The sequence below is a fragment of the Ailuropoda melanoleuca genome, chromosome 15, assembly GCF_002007445.2.
Source record: "Ailuropoda melanoleuca isolate Jingjing chromosome 15, ASM200744v2, whole genome shotgun sequence".
NCBI lineage: Eukaryota > Metazoa > Chordata > Mammalia > Carnivora > Ursidae > Ailuropoda > Ailuropoda melanoleuca.
In genome coordinates this window covers 54,146,491-54,163,904 of record NC_048232.1, presented here as the reverse complement: position 1 = coordinate 54,163,904, position 17,414 = coordinate 54,146,491, and the positions used below count along the sequence as shown (strand labels likewise).

General features: G+C 36.1%; 1 protein-coding gene across 18 annotated transcripts in view; it reads left to right on the top strand.

Annotated features, from left to right (window-relative positions):
- PPFIA2 (PTPRF interacting protein alpha 2) overlaps window positions 1-17,414 on the top strand; it is a 479,196-nt gene that overhangs the window by 326,448 nt on the left and 135,334 nt on the right. For all 18 annotated transcript variants that reach the window (XM_034643759.1, XM_034643753.1, XM_034643752.1 and 15 more), the window contains one exon: window positions 8,791-8,907. In XM_034643759.1, coding sequence (XP_034499650.1) covers window positions 8,791-8,907 — 117 coding nt within the window. The remainder of the gene's footprint in view (window positions 1-8,790; window positions 8,908-17,414) is intronic.

Sequence of the window (17,414 nt, the reverse complement as noted above, 5' to 3'; positions counted from 1 at the left end):
AGCATATAAACACAGCATGCACTTCAGTGCACCCAAATTGTATTACCTAGGCTGCAATATACTTGTAAATATTTTGTAATATTTTAGGACACAATGAGACACAAAGGTCTGGTTAACTTTCATTAAGCTGCCTTCCCCTGATCCCATTCCTATCCTCCTTTATAGTTGCCTGTGCCATCTGCCCTGTCTGCCTCCTTACATTAGAGCTATGAATACCTTACAAGACTAGGTCAGTACTTCTTATTTTTCCTTTATTTTCTCAGTGAGTTCTTCCATTCTCAAGACTCCTTGCTAATTTTTAATCATGTATGAACATTGGGAAGATTTCAGTCTCACATAGTCCTCCACATTAATGACCAATTTTCTTCTCCATGTATAAATTTTTGAGAACTTTTCCACCCAATTTTTCTAACTCCCTATCTGTCTTTTCCATTCATATGGTCTGTTTTCGTTCAACATTCTGTAAGTATTTCTAGAGTGCCTCCTACTTGTTAACCAGTGTCTTAAGAACTCGGAATAAATAATCAGATATAGTTTCTGGTCTTGAGGCACTCAGTGGCAAAATGGGCAGCCAGAAAACTAACAGCTAATTGTGATAAAGACTGATCATTTGTATAACATGAGTTTTTGGAGAATGCTAAGGAATTATATAACTTAAATCCCTGAGAGGTGGATGGTCCCAGAACCCATCCCAGCGTGGGTGACATATAAGCAAAGACCTAAAAGGTGATTCAGAAGCAGTCAAAAAGGAGGAAGGCTGTGTAGAGGAAAACCATAATCCACCTCCTGTGGCTCTCCTTTACTCTCACATGACTGCCACGCTTACAACACTTCTGACCGCACATGTGGGTGTGCATGGGTGGGAGGGAAGCATTCTTCCACCAGGCGTTCACTGAGACACCATGGGGTGTCCTACAGTTTAGCTTAATTCTGATACTTCCTGGAGGTAGTGTCAGATCCCACAGGTTAAAGGCTCAGTCCCACATGACTACTCCCTTCCACTTCAGATGTCAGTTGTTTGTGTTTTTTTTTTAATTTTTATTTAAATTCAATTAACCAACATATAATACATCATTAGTTTTTGATGTAATTGTCAATGATTCATTAGTTGCATATAACACCCGGTGCTCATCACATCACGTGCCCTCCTTAATGCCCATCATCCAGTTATCCCATCCCCCACCAACCTCAGATGTCAGTTGCAAATGAAAGTTATCACCTGTGTTTCTGACTGATTTCGCTGTAAATCAGAGGTTCCCATAACCCTGTCTTTGGATTCTATTAATTTGCTAGAGCAGCTCAAAGAACTCAGGAAAATGGTTACATTTACCAGTTTATTAAAGAATACAGATGAACAGCCAGATGAAGAGAAACAGGGCAAGGTCTGGGAGGGTCCCAAGCCCAGGAATTTCTGTCCCTGTGGAGTTGGGGGTGTGTCACTCTCCCGGCACATGGATATGTTATGTTCACCAACCTGGAAGCTCCCTGACCCCCATACTTTGGGATCTTTATGGAAGTTTCATCATATAGGCATGATCAGTCATTAACTCCAAGCCCTCTCCCCTGTCTGGAGAATTGGGGGTAGAGTTGAAAACTCCAAGCTTCTAATCATGGTTTGGTCCTTCTGGTGACCAGCCCCCATCCAGGAACCAAAAACAATCTGACAGAGGCAAAGACAGGAACAAAACTTGGAAGATTGGCTTGGAAATATCATGAGTTTGGAAATGCCTAGACACAATGGGTCAGGCTCTCAGACTAAATGAGTTATCAGGAAACACAAGTAAGGGTCTAGGCGAAGCAATAAGCCAGAGCGCACGAAGCACACGGATGCCAGAGTTTTAGTTGAGGTACTTCAGTTTTTTAGTCTCCTGTTATTCTTTTATCTTCATCCGGCTAATGTTTGCCACAGGAATATTAAACAACCTGTAGTACTAGGAGCACAAAGAGCTCATGTTCTTCTATCCACCTGAACACTTTTCTCCTATTGTCCCCAGCTGGTAAATTCTTAGTCATTCTTCAAAATCTCCACTTAGAAATTCCATGCTCTGTGTTGCCTTCCATGTCCCTTGTGATGTTTTTAAGGGCACGTCCAGTTATAAGTCATGGAAAAGCAAGTTTGAGCAAAAAAGAGAAATTTGGGGCTCATATTAATGAAAGGCCAGGGGTAGAGATGATTTAAGAATGGCTAGAATCAGGAGCAGATGTGATTCATCAGGGCTCTATCTTTTTCATGTGCTTTTCTCCGTGGACTAGAACTAATGGCAAACAGCCATCTTGATCATATCTCACCAGCTTAACCCCCATAGTAGAAAACGAATCTTCCCCCATATCTCTGCCAGAAACATCTCAAGGAATATTCTGATTTCCCTGGCTTTGATCATGTGCCCATCCATTTGCCCTGAGCTCTGGCCCCCTGACTGACAGTCTCTAGAGTAGGGAAGGAAGATTCCACAGTGAAAATGTAAGATGTTGTTAACAACAGTGATATCGAAGGGATGCTGAGCATTTAAAAACAAATGTCAGAGAACAGTTGACAAATCATGGTTGATCAATTAAAATGACTGTGGGGCAGTTCCCCTTGACCAGAGTTCCATGGGCCTTCAGTGGATTGATAAACTGAAAACGTGGGTACAACTATGCCTGGATGTGAATCTCTCCAGGGAGGGGTCCATACCTTAATGATATACAAAGGATTCCAGGATGGGAAGGTAGAAGTACTTGGAAGGGAAATGTTTGCTTCCCATCCCCACCCACTATGAATTTCCCCTGATGTAAGCCGCGTGGGGCGACTTGACAGAAAGTAGAAGGTATCAAGATAAGGAGTTAACTTTTATTTGATTCCTACTTAGTTCTCATCACACTCTGTTTATCTCAGTTTAATCACTTGTTAAGTGTGGATCATAAAAACTATTTTGTAGATTAAAATAGTTTAGCACAGTGCTTGGCACATGGTGAGTATCCAGTACTTTCTTGCCATTACATAACAACTAGGTAAGCCACAGAGACTACCCAGAAGTGATTCCTCCCACCTGCCATGCCATCTCATTTGTAGTATGTCATGCTGTTCAGCAGTGAAGAATCCAGGCCTGCTTTGGTATCCTGGACAAGTCACTGTCCCCTCCCTTTGACAGCATTCCCTGTCAGTGAGAGCCCAAAGAATGTTTGGGGGCCGTCACCTTCTTTTCATTCTGCTTCTGCTTCCAAGCTAGTTCTCAAGCCACCTCCTGCATTTGCTTCTTAAGCCAGCTGGCAGAATTTCCTAAAGAGGCCTCTGCTACCTGGAATTTCTGTGATTTCTAGGTGAACTTCTCTGCCCTTTGAACACATTAAAGAGGCCCAACCCCCACCGTTGCATTCACAGGAGAGAACCTCTCACTTTTTCCCTTGTGAAAGAAATGATCAAGATTATTAACACCTACAATTAAATCAGATGCTGAAGCTTTGCTTTCATAACTCCTCAGGATAATTTGTTATTGGGCAGAAATAGAACAGAATATACGCAACTAATGAATCATCGAACTTTACATCGGAAACTGGGGATGTACTGTATGGTGACTAACATAATATAATAAAAAAACATTAAAAAAAATAGAACAGAAGAAAATCATTTAACAGTGATAAAGAATATAGAGGATTCTGCATATGTTCTCCTGTTTCAAAAACCTAATCTGTGGGCTTGATTAAAAACAACAAAAAAAGTAGGATTTGCATGTTGGTTGGTGAAAGTTATGTCTTAGANGAACAGAAGAAAATCATTTAACAGTGATAAAGAATATAGAGGATTCTGCATATGTTCTCCTGTTTCAAAAACCTAATCTGTGGGCTTGATTAAAAACAACAAAAAAAGTAGGATTTGCATGTTGGTTGGTGAAAGTTATGTCTTAGAACTGTCATGTGTATACTTTGTAAAACACTTGAAGTTTGTCATTTTTTTAACATAGCTGCACACTTATATTTGCATACAGTGTTTTCCGTGTGAATTTGGTGTTTTGACTTTATTATTATTATTATTTAGGTCATTAATTCACTGAGTCATTCAGTAAACCTTTTAGAGGGCCTGCTTTATTTTAGGCACTAGGCTGTGTTTAAAATTTATTTGAATTACTAAACCAGTAGAAATTATTCTGAAAACAGAGCTAAATTTGGTGTTTAATTTTCTTAAAGGTCTCTCTTCCCTCCTATGTAGATTAAATAATGGAAGAAAATGCATAGAATTTTAAAGTTTATTGTTACCTTTGTTAACATATTTGTTAAGTCATGGATGTTATCTTAGTGGAATGTCAGTGTACAATGCTTAAATTTTTAAAAATTCATAATAAAAGTTCATTATGTAATGATAATATAATATTATTCTTTCATTCAAGAGACAAGATGTTAAGAATGTAATATAAAAATGATATACCAAGGGACTATTTTACTCTTATTGTTCCTTTGATATAATCCATTTCTATGCTAACATCAGAGAAATGTCTCTAAAGGTTCCCACATACTCTAAANATTCTTTTATCTTCATCCGGCTAATGTTTGCCACAGGAATATTAAACAACCTGTAGTACTAGGAGCACAAAGAGCTCATGTTCTTCTATCCACCTGAACACTTTTCTCCTATTGTCCCCAGCTGGTAAATTCTTAGTCATTCTTCAAAATCTCCACTTAGAAATTCCATGCTCTGTGTTGCCTTCCATGTCCCTTGTGATGTTTTTAAGGGCACGTCCAGTTATAAGTCACGGAAAAGCAAGTTTGAGCAAAAAAGAGAAATTTGGGGCTCATATTAATGAAAGGCCAGGGGTAGAGATGATTTAAGAATGGCTAGAATCAGGAGCAGATGTGATTCATCAGGGCTCTATCTTTTTCATGTGCTTTTCTCCGTGGACTAGAACTAATGGCAAACAGCCATCTTGATCATATCTCACCAGCTTAACCCCCATAGTAGAAAACGAATCTTCCCCCATATCTCTGCCAGAAACATCTCAAGGAATATTCTGATTTCCCTGGCTTTGATCATGTGCCCATCCATTTGCCCTGAGCTCTGGCCCCCTGACTGACAGTCTCTAGAGTAGGGAAGGAAGATTCCACAGTGAAAATGTAAGATGTTGTTAACAACAGTGATATCGAAGGGATGCTGAGCATTTAAAAACAAATGTCAGAGAACAGTTGACAAATCATGGTTGATCAATTAAAATGACTGTGGGGCAGTTCCCCTTGACCAGAGTTCCATGGGCCTTCAGTGGATTGATAAACTGAAAACGTGGGTACAACTATGCCTGGATGTGAATCTCTCCAGGGAGGGGTCCATACCTTAATGATATACAAAGGATTCCAGGATGGGAAGGTAGAAGTACTTGGAAGGGAAATGTTTGCTTCCCATCCCCACCCACTATGAATTTCCCCTGATGTAAGCCGCGTGGGGCGACTTGACAGAAAGTAGAAGGTATCAAGATAAGGAGTTAACTTTTATTTGATTCCTACTTAGTTCTCATCACACTCTGTTTATCTCAGTTTAATCACTTGTTAAGTGTGGATCATAAAAACTATTTTGTAGATTAAAATAGTTTAGCACAGTGCTTGGCACATGGTGAGTATCCAGTACTTTCTTGCCGTTACATAGCAACTAGGTCAGCCACAGAGACTACCCAGAAGTGATTCCTCCCACCTGCCATGCCATCTCATTTGTAGTATGGCATGCTGTTCAGCAGTGAAGAATCCAGGCCTGCTTTGGTATCCTGGACAAGTCACTGTCCCCTCCCTTTGACAGCATTCCCTGTCAGTGAGAGCCCAAAGAATGTTTGGGGGCCGTCACCTTCTTTTCATTCTGCTTCTGCTTCCAAGCTAGTTCTCAAGCCACCTCCTGCATTTGCTTCTTAAGCCAGCTGGCAGAATTTCCTAAAGAGGCCTCTGCTACCTGGAATTTCTGTGATTTCTAGGTGAACTTCTCTGCCCTTTGAACACATTAAAGAGGCCCAACCCCCACCGTTGCATTCACAGGAGAGAACCTCTCACTTTTTCCCTTGTGAAAGAAATGATCAAGATTATTAACACCTACAATTAAATCAGATGCTGAAGCTTTGCTTTCATAACTCCTCAGGATAATTTGTTATTGGGCAGAAATAGAACAGAATATACGACTAATGAATCATCGAACTTTACATCGGAAACTGGGGATGTACTGTATGGTGACTAACATAATATAATAAAAAACATTAAAAAAAATAGAACAGAATAAAATCATTTAACAGTGATAAAGAATATAGAGGATTCTGCATATGTTCTCCTGTTTCAAAAACCTAATTTGTGGGCTTGATTAAAAACAACAAAAAAAGTAGGATTTGCATGTTGGTTGGTGAAAGTTATGTCTTAGAACTGTCATGTGTATACTTTGTAAAACACTTGAAGTTTGTCATTTTTTTAACATAGCTGCACACTTATATTTGCATACAGTGTTTTCCGTGTGAATTTGGTGTTTTGACTTTATTATTATTATTATTTAGGTCATTAATTCACTGAGTCATTCAGTAAACCTTTTAGAGGGCCTGCTTTATTTTAGGCACTAGGCTGTGTTTAAAATTTATTTGAATTACTAAACCAGTAGAAATTATTCTGAAAACAGAGCTAAATTTGGTGTTTAATTTTCTTAAAGGTCTCTCTTCCCTCCTATGTAGATTAAATAATGGAAGAAAATGCATAGAATTTTAAAGTTTATTGTTACCTTTGTTAACATATTTGTTAAGTCATGGATGTTATCTTAGTGGAATGTCAGTGTACAATGCTTAAATTTTTAAAAATTCATAATAAAAGTTCATTATGTAATGATAATATTATTCTTTCATTCAAGAGACAAGATGTTAAGAATGCAATATAAAAATGATATACCAAGGGACTATTTTACTCTTATTGTTCCTTTGATATAATCCATTTCTATGCTAACATCAGAGAAATGTCTCTAAAGGTTCCCACATACTCTAAATCATTATCTTTTGTTACTTCTGAATGAATTAGGTTTACATTCTTTGTTTACCCCTATCCAATCATTATTTAAGTCAACACATTTTTATTGAGTAAAATAAACCTTGCACATAATATGATGTGCTCCTTCATATGAAAATGTTTTCAGTAAGGTATTCCTTTGAAAATTGTTTTCCCTGAGTTATCATTAGGACTTCTGATAGCTAAATAAACAAGCAAAGTGATTAAGTAAATAAAGGAAAATAATATTATATTTTAATCAATGAAATACACCCAATAATACATAGGGAAGCTATAACAAGTGGTTGATGGCAAGGTATGTTTTTCTCTGAGGAATGGTATTTCAGCTGAATTTTGAAAGCTGGGATTGTGTTAACTGTGGCCCTTGCTGGGATAGCATGTTTCAGGCAGGAAGATTAAGTTCCTAAAATCTGGGTGAAAAAGAGCCTGGTGTGTTTGAGAGAGAGAAAGGAGGCCATTATGACTGATGGGAATCATGTAAGATATTCTAGTCTTTGTTAAGAAGTTTAAATTTATGCTAAATAAGTTGGGAAAACATTGAGGTTCTTTGGAACTCAAGGAGTGACACAATGTAACTTAAGTTTCAAAGGTGAATCTGGCTGCTTTGTGGATGATAGCTTGTAGATTGGCAAGAATGAGAGCAAGGGAGCCGGTTGTTTACTGATTACAGTTCAAGAAGAAGAGTATTTACAGAGTTGTTCTTCGTTATTTGGTGATATGCCCTTACAAAAGGATATGCTATATGCTCAAATGCTGGAGGTCATATACAAGATACCTGATCTCAGGAACACAGCATTGTGCATCTCGGCATTGAAGCAGTGGCAGAGATGGGCACAACCGCCCAACTTCTTGACGTTTAACGTTTATTTGGTGATTATTGGTCTATGTGACATACTGGTCTCATATGTGATTGACTATTTATTGTGTATTAAATACTATGGGCATTGATTTCCCCAAGAACTAATACCAACTCAGTATCTGAGTTGATAATATAATAAGATTTGCCATGAAATATGTGGTGGTATTAATGTAAAATACTTCCAAAATATGTACAAATAGCATCTGTGTTTTGAAACACCATTTAAAATGTTAGAATGCTATTTTTTCCTCTGTTTATTATTAAGATCACTTAAACTACAACTATCTGAGAATCTTTCTCAGTTGAAAATATGTCTGTAAAGTTGAGCTGAAAATTTTCAGGAGTTAATTGCTTTTTGAGAAGTCTCCTGCAAATTAACTATAGTTGAACTAGCAGCACGAAGATAATAGCCATTAAAATAATGATGAGACCAATTTAATTCTAAGTACTCATGATAGTGCCACAAAATTAAGTCCAGTTTATGTATTTGCTTATTTTAAAATTACAGATATGCTGCCCCTTAGGGTGAATGACTGTGCTCATAACTAGCCTTCAGCTTGCAATATTTTCATTTATGTTTCTTTTATACTTTAAAAATGTAGACCAATATGAATTTTATCACATTTCATAAATTAATTTTAAAAGTAACTTCTGAATTAATAACACATGGATCATGGCATTAATTTAGACACATTTCCAACTACATAGATAAATTTTTCAACTGGAAAATACTTTCTTCAGTAAATTTCATATTCATATAATTATTATTCAAACTTCTAACCTAAATGTTAAAAATATTTTAAGTAATAACCTGAGTAAAATTTAATGCTTTTTTTCTAATTATTTGTTTGTGTTCATTAGTTCTTAACTACATTTGAATAAATTCAGTTTTTCTAGACTTTATGCTCTATTTTAGATTTTTAAGGCATAGTGCTTTTATTTTGCAGATTGTTGCCTTGCGTGAACAAAATGTTCATATACAAAGAAAAATGGCATCAAGTGAGGGGTCCACAGAATCAGAACATCTTGAAGGGATGGAACCTGGTCAGAAAGTCCATGAAAAGGTATGACACATATGACGTTTTCCTACATGGAAATATTTACTTGCTATAGCCTTTGACAGAAATATGAAATATGAAGTCCATGTGATAACATTATTATTTTTTGATTTGTTGGTCAAAAGTTGATGATGACTTTTCATTTATTGCTTTTAATTTGATTTTCCTAAAAATAATGCATATGTGTGTATGCATAGATACATATTTGAATTTCTCAATACTTGCTATTAACTTGATTCTCTGAAATAATTCAATTATATATCTAATTGAGCATATGAATAATTGAATAAATATGTTTGCACAGGTAGGTATATCAATAATATATATCCAGGACTTTTTAAATATAATAACAATAATTTTGATTTATAAATGATATTATGTACAATTGGCAACTCATCTGTGGCTTATCACTGAAAAAATTTTTTGGTTATCTCTGCTTGATTTAGGATTTTCTGGTGCTTAAGAAGGTCTTAACAGTATGCCTGTTGATGAGAAATTACATAAAAGAATATCTTAAGCCTTGGGACTTTTACTGTTTTTTACAAAGAATGATTTTCCTTTGGTTGGAGCTTCTACCCAGGCTAAGAAAACCAGCAGTCTGTTTGGCCCTTTTCTGGGCTATACCATTTGTTTCTAGCACAAAAGGAAGGTCAGTTGCTGGTAGGTCTGGAATTAGATAAAGATGACAGAGGCTGAGACAATCTGTGGGGACATTTGCTCTTACCAGTTACATCTTCAGATGGTTGAACTCTTTAAGCAACAAGACTACATGAATTAGGTAGCTAAATTGGTGTCATTGTGAATGTCAAGAGGTTTTAGAGCATAGAGATTAAGGAGCAAGTGACTGGACCACAAAGCAATAGCACCAGACTTCTTACCTGAAAATAAACTGAACACTTCGTTACTTATCCAGCTGACACAAGTGGAGGGGCTTCTTACGTTTCCTCCTTCCAAGTATAAAAGCAAAGGAAGCCAAGTCAACCAGACTAATTTCCTGAGACTGCTGTCAGTTCTGGTGGCTGAGAGGCAAATAGCTCTTAATTTAAGGCTTCACTGTTTTAGCCTTTATCCATGTATCTTATAGAAATCTCAAGCTGAGTATTAAAAATAAACTATAGTCTGACAGCTAGGTTTCATGAGCTGTATTTCAAATTTGAATGAAATTATTTCTCGTCCCTTCAGATAAGTAAACTGACATTAATTCAGTAAACAAACCACCGAGCTCTTTAGAATAAGCTGTTTGCACACAAAACTCAGTTTAGGAAGCCAACATGGAATTTTCTATTACTGCTTCATTTTAATTATGTCATCAGTAATACCATGCTATACCTTTTCTCAGAGAATGATAGAATTATACTTGTTTGGGTATAAAAATGGACTTGGTGGCCATGAAGTCTTTTCTTAGATGTCTACAAAATATTGTGGGTGTTTTTTTTTTAACAATGCTGTATTTATGGTAATCCAGACAAGAATTAAAGAAGTATGTCTTTGAAAGACATAAAAAACTTGAGATCTTGTCTATTCCCTAACAAACCATTTGATATATAAAGCGTTTGCCTGGTACTTTCAGGAGAGAAGAGGGTACTCACACACATATTTTTTTTTTCAAATGTTGTTTCTTTTAACATATAGCCCCTAAATATCCAGAAACTATAGAATGTAAGACAATTCATGTCAGATTAACTTTCAGAAACTGGTTCTACTATCAGAATGAGGACCTATGTATAGTAGTTGTTTGTCTCTATTGGATTCCACAGATTCTGAGGATTCTGAGTAGTTGGTGATGTAAAGTCCTTGTCTCTACTTTTCTTTGCCTTTTAGTTCTTGGAGAAGGCATTTCAGCCAGTATAGAAGAGAAATTCTGTGCCATTATTAACTTATTCTTCCTTATAGATGTAACTAAAGATTTTTAAACATTGTAATTATTGGTATTCTTTTTTTCACCAACTTCCCAGAATTGTAGGAGGAGTGATTTCCAAATGCTTTGAAATAATGATACACTAGTATTGTTTAAAATAGCATGTCCCATCCTCCAATGTAAACCTAAACTATATATCATGCATATTTTTTTCTAATTTAAAATAAGTGACCTATTTCAATTCCTATTACTCCTGAGATGTCATTCAAGTAAGTATTTTGAAAGTTTGAGGGGTTTGTGTTTTTTTCTTTACTAAGGTATAATTGATATACAACATTATTTTAATTTCAGGTGTACAAAACAGTGATTTGATGATATTTATATATTATAAAATGATCACCATGATAAGGATAGTGACCATCAGTCTCCATACAAAATTTTTACAATATTATTGACTATATTCCCTATGTTGTATATCACATCTCCACGTCTTACTGATTTTATAACTGGAAGTTTGTGCCTCTTAATCTTCTTCATCTATTTCATCCATTTCCCAATCCCTTTACCTCTGGCTGCCATCAGTTTTATTTTCATGTATTTATTTACTCATTCATATCATGTTTGTTTGCCTGCCATTTCTTTCTTTCCAGTTTTATTGAGATATAATTGACACACAACATGCAAGTTTAAGGTATACCACATGATGATTTAGCATATGTCTGTATTGTGAAGAAATTAGCACAATAAGGTTAATTAACACGTTCATTATGTCACCTAATTACCTTTTGTGTGTATGTGCTGGGCTAAGAACCTTTTAGATTCACTCTCACCAACTTTGAATATATAATACAATAGTGCTGATAATAGTCACCATGCTGTATATTAGATCCCCACAGTATTCTAACTGCTGACATTTATGGATAAAATATAAAATAATATCCTAATCACTACATTTATCATCCCTATAGAAATACTCCTAACTTGCATACATAAACATTATAAAGCATCTCCCATTTTCAAAATTATTCTCTGTTGCATTATTATTCAAAGTGTTTCATTACCATTGAATAACAAGTTTTATAGGACTGAAACTTAAATCCTACCACTTAATTTTTTATTGAGAATTATTTAAAAGGGTATTCAGACAAAAAAAGGAAATATTATTTTAGGGAGTGTCTGTGCAATGAAGATTATCAGTGGAGGATGACTGTAGTATTAATGCACAAATTGCAAAGTGGTGGTTGGGGAGAAATACACAAAACTATTGTTAGATACTATGGAACTGCCAGCAAGTGACTTGTAAAATCTAGTCGCAAGGATTACCCTTTGCTTAGGGTAGTAAAGTTCCTTAAATTACATAGTCAGGGTGGGTTATTAGCCAACAGATGTTTTATGTCAGTGGCTTGAGAATTCTGTTGACAAAATAGTTGATAAAAATAGTTTCAAAAAAGCACACTCTGAAACAGGCCTTATTACTCATAGAAAAGCTGTGTAATTATTATCAACATTTTAAAAACAAAAAATTAAAAGAAAAAGTAAGCTTAACTGAAACTAGTGTAAGTGTTTCTGTGGGACATAAATTTAATCAGTTGTTCTAGGAGAACATAAATACTCATAGGATAATAAAAATTTCAGGACACTAAATTTTAACTCATTAAAAGTTCAGAACTGGACTCAATAACTTTCTTCCTGTTAATTTCTAGAGGAGAATTAATGAAATTTTTGCAATAAACACACTGCTCTTATAAAGGAGATAATAACGCTCCTGACTCATATATTCTGTACTTTCAATTATTTTTTGCAGCTGCAAATATTTGCTAATTGATGTGGATAAGTGGGATGTTAGACACTGGTGGAGATTCAAAAGACATCTTTTTTGTAATAAATTTGCTGAGAAACTAGAGTGAAAAATCAGCATGCCCCAATTAATATTGCAAAACACAATAAATAAGTAGTGTCAAAAATGATATTAGAGTTTAAAGGAGAGATAAATTAATTGTGATGGGAGGTGTCAGAGAGGCAGCATGGAATAGTGATTTGTTTGATGTCAGTACACCTGGATTCGAATTCCATCTCTGCCAATTACTAGCTGGGTGACCTTGCACTTTAACCTCCCTGAGCATCAGTTACCGGTAAATAGTTATACCCAACTTACAGCTTTGTTGTAAAGGGTAGAGACACTGACTGTGAGTAACAAAACTTGATTACAAGCAATAAATACTGTGATTATAATATTTATTAATACTATGTTTTTGGTCATGGATTTTTCAATAAATATTTAGTGGCAACCTTACTGAAGGTGCTAGGATATAGGGGTTGGGATGTAGTAATGAACAAGGCAGATAAGGGCCCAAGCAATAAACAAGTGCATGTAAGAGGGAGTAAATGTGATTAAAGGGTCGGTGTGAAGTACGTCAAATAGACATGATGAGGGAAGACTTTTTTAGGAGGTGGGATTTTAACTGAAACCTGAAAGAGGACACGGATTCAAACACATGGAAAAGCTTAGAGTTTCTGAGGCACAGGAAGCACTAAGTGCAAATGCACCAACGGTGGGAAAGAGCTTCTCTGGCATATTCTTGGGAAGGAAGGATGACAGGGTCACTGAAGCCTAGTGGTCAGGAGAGAGAGCAGCAGGAGACAGGATGGAGCAGTGAACAGGGTCAGATCATGTAAGTTCTTGTAGGCTGTGGTAAGAAGTCTAATTTTATTCTCAAAGCAATGTGAAGATACAGAAGTGTATTAACTTGGGATCATCTTGATTAGATATCTTCTTAAAAAATCATTCACACTGCAATTTTATATCCATTTGTCGTTTTTTCACACATCAGGCTTCCAAAGTAGATAGAGATGTTCCTTGTCTTAATTTTACCAATAATGAAATTGAGGCTTACTTAGAACTATTAAATGACTTATTTGTCCAGAGCAGGATGACAACCCTGGTCTTCTCCCCTCCAGACAGTATTATGCTCTCACATTCCTTCTCAGGTGCCTGGATGATCTCTATAGGCGTTACTGTTGGTTTTTTAAAAATTCATTCTAACCAAATCTTAGTTTTTCTCATCTTTTCTTCTTTTATTATTATATATATATTCATTTGTTTTTTAGAGTTGATTATTTCATTCTATTCAAGAGTGTACTTTTAATTTTTTTTTAATTTTTCCCACAACTTCTCCTATTTATTACTCTTTTTTTACTCTGAATAGATACTCCAAGGCAGTGGCATTCCAAATTTTTGATCATTACAAGTAANTAATTTTTACCACAACTTCTCCTAGTTATTACTCTTTTTTTACTCTGAATAGATACTCCAAGGCAGTGGCATTCCAAATTTTTGATCATTACAAGTATGGCTCTTAAACCTAGGTAAGAAAGGGCTGTGATTTGGTGGGCCTTGCTTTGGCCATCTGTGCCTCTCTACAGGATGAGAAGTTCAGGAAACCAGGGGGAATTGCACACCTGTGAGCCACACCACCACCCCTTCTTGACCACATGCCAGGTACCTGGAAGCCCAGACTCTGACCAGGTAGACCTTCACCTGCTTCCAGAGCCTTTACTGACTTCTTCCCAGGACCGAAGTCTGTACTCTGTCTGCAGTCTAGTGCACCCATTCCTAGACTGAAGGAGTGGCCAAGGGACGCCTGTTTGTTGGGGTTCCACAAAGTTTGAAAGTGCTATCTGAGGTATCTATTCAGGCAAAACCAGATTAGTATTCTGGAAGGAGCTGAGACTAGGAAGAGAAGGACACAGACTACAGTCCAGGGGCCGTATCTGGCTAAGTCCTGGCATAGAACTTCAAGGAGACTGAGAATTATTATTTAGAATCTGGTCTAAAAGTCATAGTGAAGGTATATTTTCAAGGGACATAATAGGTTATATTTTTACTTAACAGTTTGCTGACTTGATTTATAATCATTAAATATTTAGATTTATGGTATGTGGACCTGTCTTTGTTGTTTTGCCCCGGACACCCCAGATACTAGGAACTTACCTGTCTGCTACCCACTATAAGAAATACAATTTAATTTCAACCTTTTACTCTGCAATATATGTATTACATCTGTTTCCATGTATGTGTAAAACTGAAACAGAAGTCTCACAAAACAATAGTTACATTTACCATGTGAAATACATTTTGATATTTTTTATTCATCAGTGACTGAAACATTACTTTAGTTCTTCACAGAGCTAAGGATGAAGGAGGTGGCTGATTTGACAGTGACCATGCAAAGTGTGAGGCACATTTTGACATGTGAGGCCCTTTCCAGACTGGTGGCTGTCTGTTCCCCCCCTCAAGCTTCCTTCACTTGTCATCCTCACTTTGAACCTAGGTGCTCTGAATGGACCAAGCTGCTTGTTCACTTTTCAAAATTGCTGTTCTTGTTATTCTCTTCTCATAGAATCTGACATTAATTCATGACTATTCTTAGATTAAAATGTAACATAACTAGCAACAGTATTATGTAAATGTAAAAGCTGAATAGAGACAAAATCAGAAATGGATCTTTATTCACATTTTTTTAGTTCTTTAGCTCTGATAGGTGGAAAAACTATGGCCAAAAAATTCACAAAACAAAATGGAGAATCAGTGGCAAGAATAATCCTCAGATCAGAAAATCTAGGAACTAAGTGTGTAATGTTTGCATTGTAGAACTTTGGTCATAAAGGACATTGAGCTGAAGTGTTATATAAATGAAATATGGCATGTGCCTTTATCAAAATGAAGGGTTTTGTGGATTTCTAGCAATACAATTCTATGTTAGACGAACCACCAATGACAAAAATAGGNTGTAGAACTTTGGTCATAAAGGACATTGAGCTGAAGTGTTATATAAATGAAATATGGCATGTGCCTTTACCAAAATGAAGGGTTTTGTGGATTTCTAGCAATACAATTCTATGTTAGACGAACCACCAATGACAAAAATAGGCACTTAGGAAAAGTTAATATATGAGCAATATAATCCTCTATGATGGATGACAAAAGGATTTTATTTCATCATGCTACTATGGTCTATTATGAAATATCATAATATGAAGATTCTGCATAGTCTCACACAAAGCTGATAGCTGTACACTTAAATGTTTGGCTTATGACTATACCATATTTCTATTTAAAAATACTTATAAACAGTCTTTGGCACAAATGCCATTCTTTTAGAGTCCTCTGCTAAGTTCTAGTTAAAAGTAGTTATCCATGGGGATGTCTTCAGTGTAGTCACTGCATTTTGGCCATTTTTATATGCCTTCCTCACTACATGTCAACTACTGCCAACAACTGTTCCTCCAGAAATTTAGTCTTTGTCAACTGTGGCTTATTTTATGCATTATTGATTAAGCCCAAATTTCTTTTTTATTTTATTTTATTTTTTTAATGATTTTTTATTATATTATGTTAGTCATCATACAGTACATCCCCGGTTTCCGATGTAAAGTTCGATGATTCATTANAATGATTTTTTATTATATTATGTTAGTCATCATACAGTACATCCCCGGTTTCCGATGTAAAGTTTGATGATTCATTACTTGCATATAACACCCAGTGCACCATGCAATAAGTGCCCTCCTTACTACCCATCACCGGTCTATCGCATTCCCCCACCCCCCTCCCCTCTGAGGCCCTCAGTTTGTTTCTCAGAGTCCATAGTCTCTCATGTTTCATTCCCCCAATTTCTTCTCTGTATCAAAGTTAGTTATCACTTGGATATATTTACATCTGAATAGCCCTAACAGAATATTTTCTTCTGTGCACTGATCCCATATTTTGTAATCTAATTCCTCATAGTAACTTGTAATAATGTGTATACTTCTCTTTTATTCTTCATTTGAATTTTCAAGCAATGAAACCAAGCAAAAGGATGGGATTTATGAATTAGCCATCTTGGGGTTGACACACCTCTCAGGAAAGAGAAGGTCCAAGTATAGCCTTTGATGCATATGGCTGAAGGAGGTTAGAGATATGTGATTGGCTACAAAAGGGCCCAGAAGAGGCATGTTTAGGATGTGCCGTGGTTCATTCATATCTACATGAAGTTATGCCATATCAGTTTTATAGGAGCTGAGTTGAAGAAAAAGCTTGTGACCAAAAGTCAGGCATCCTCTCTATGTGATGGCAAAAATGAGAAATAAAAATCTTCTAATGTGGTGTGGGAACTCATTATGCTCAAAATAAATATCTCTCTGAATACAGTGCCTGGGTTTTTATGCTTTAACTATGACCTTACTAGATGGGAAGAGAATGGGAAATGACTTGCCTATCTTTGAGAGCAGACTCAATGTCATTTATATTATCAGCTCAGATATGAGGGCAGAAAAAAAAACCCACATCTTTGCTGAAGCAGTATATCTTCAGACTTTAAAAGACTGATTCACAGAATATGACAGAAAGTGTGTTCATTTATCTCCATCCTATTAGCATAACTCAGTGTTTATTTTATACCAAGGGTTTGCTGCCTTAAAGTGACGTAGAGAACAAGTGCTTTTCCTTCCCTGTGTGTTGTTTTGTCTGATCTGCCGAGTCAACCTAGGAAAATTTTTAAGTCTATTATTCAGATGCTCTGCAATTGACTTACTTTTATTTTTCACTTTTGTAGAGTTTATCCATCTTATCATTTCTCATGAAGCACTAGTTTGGTAGGAATTTAATGTGTGT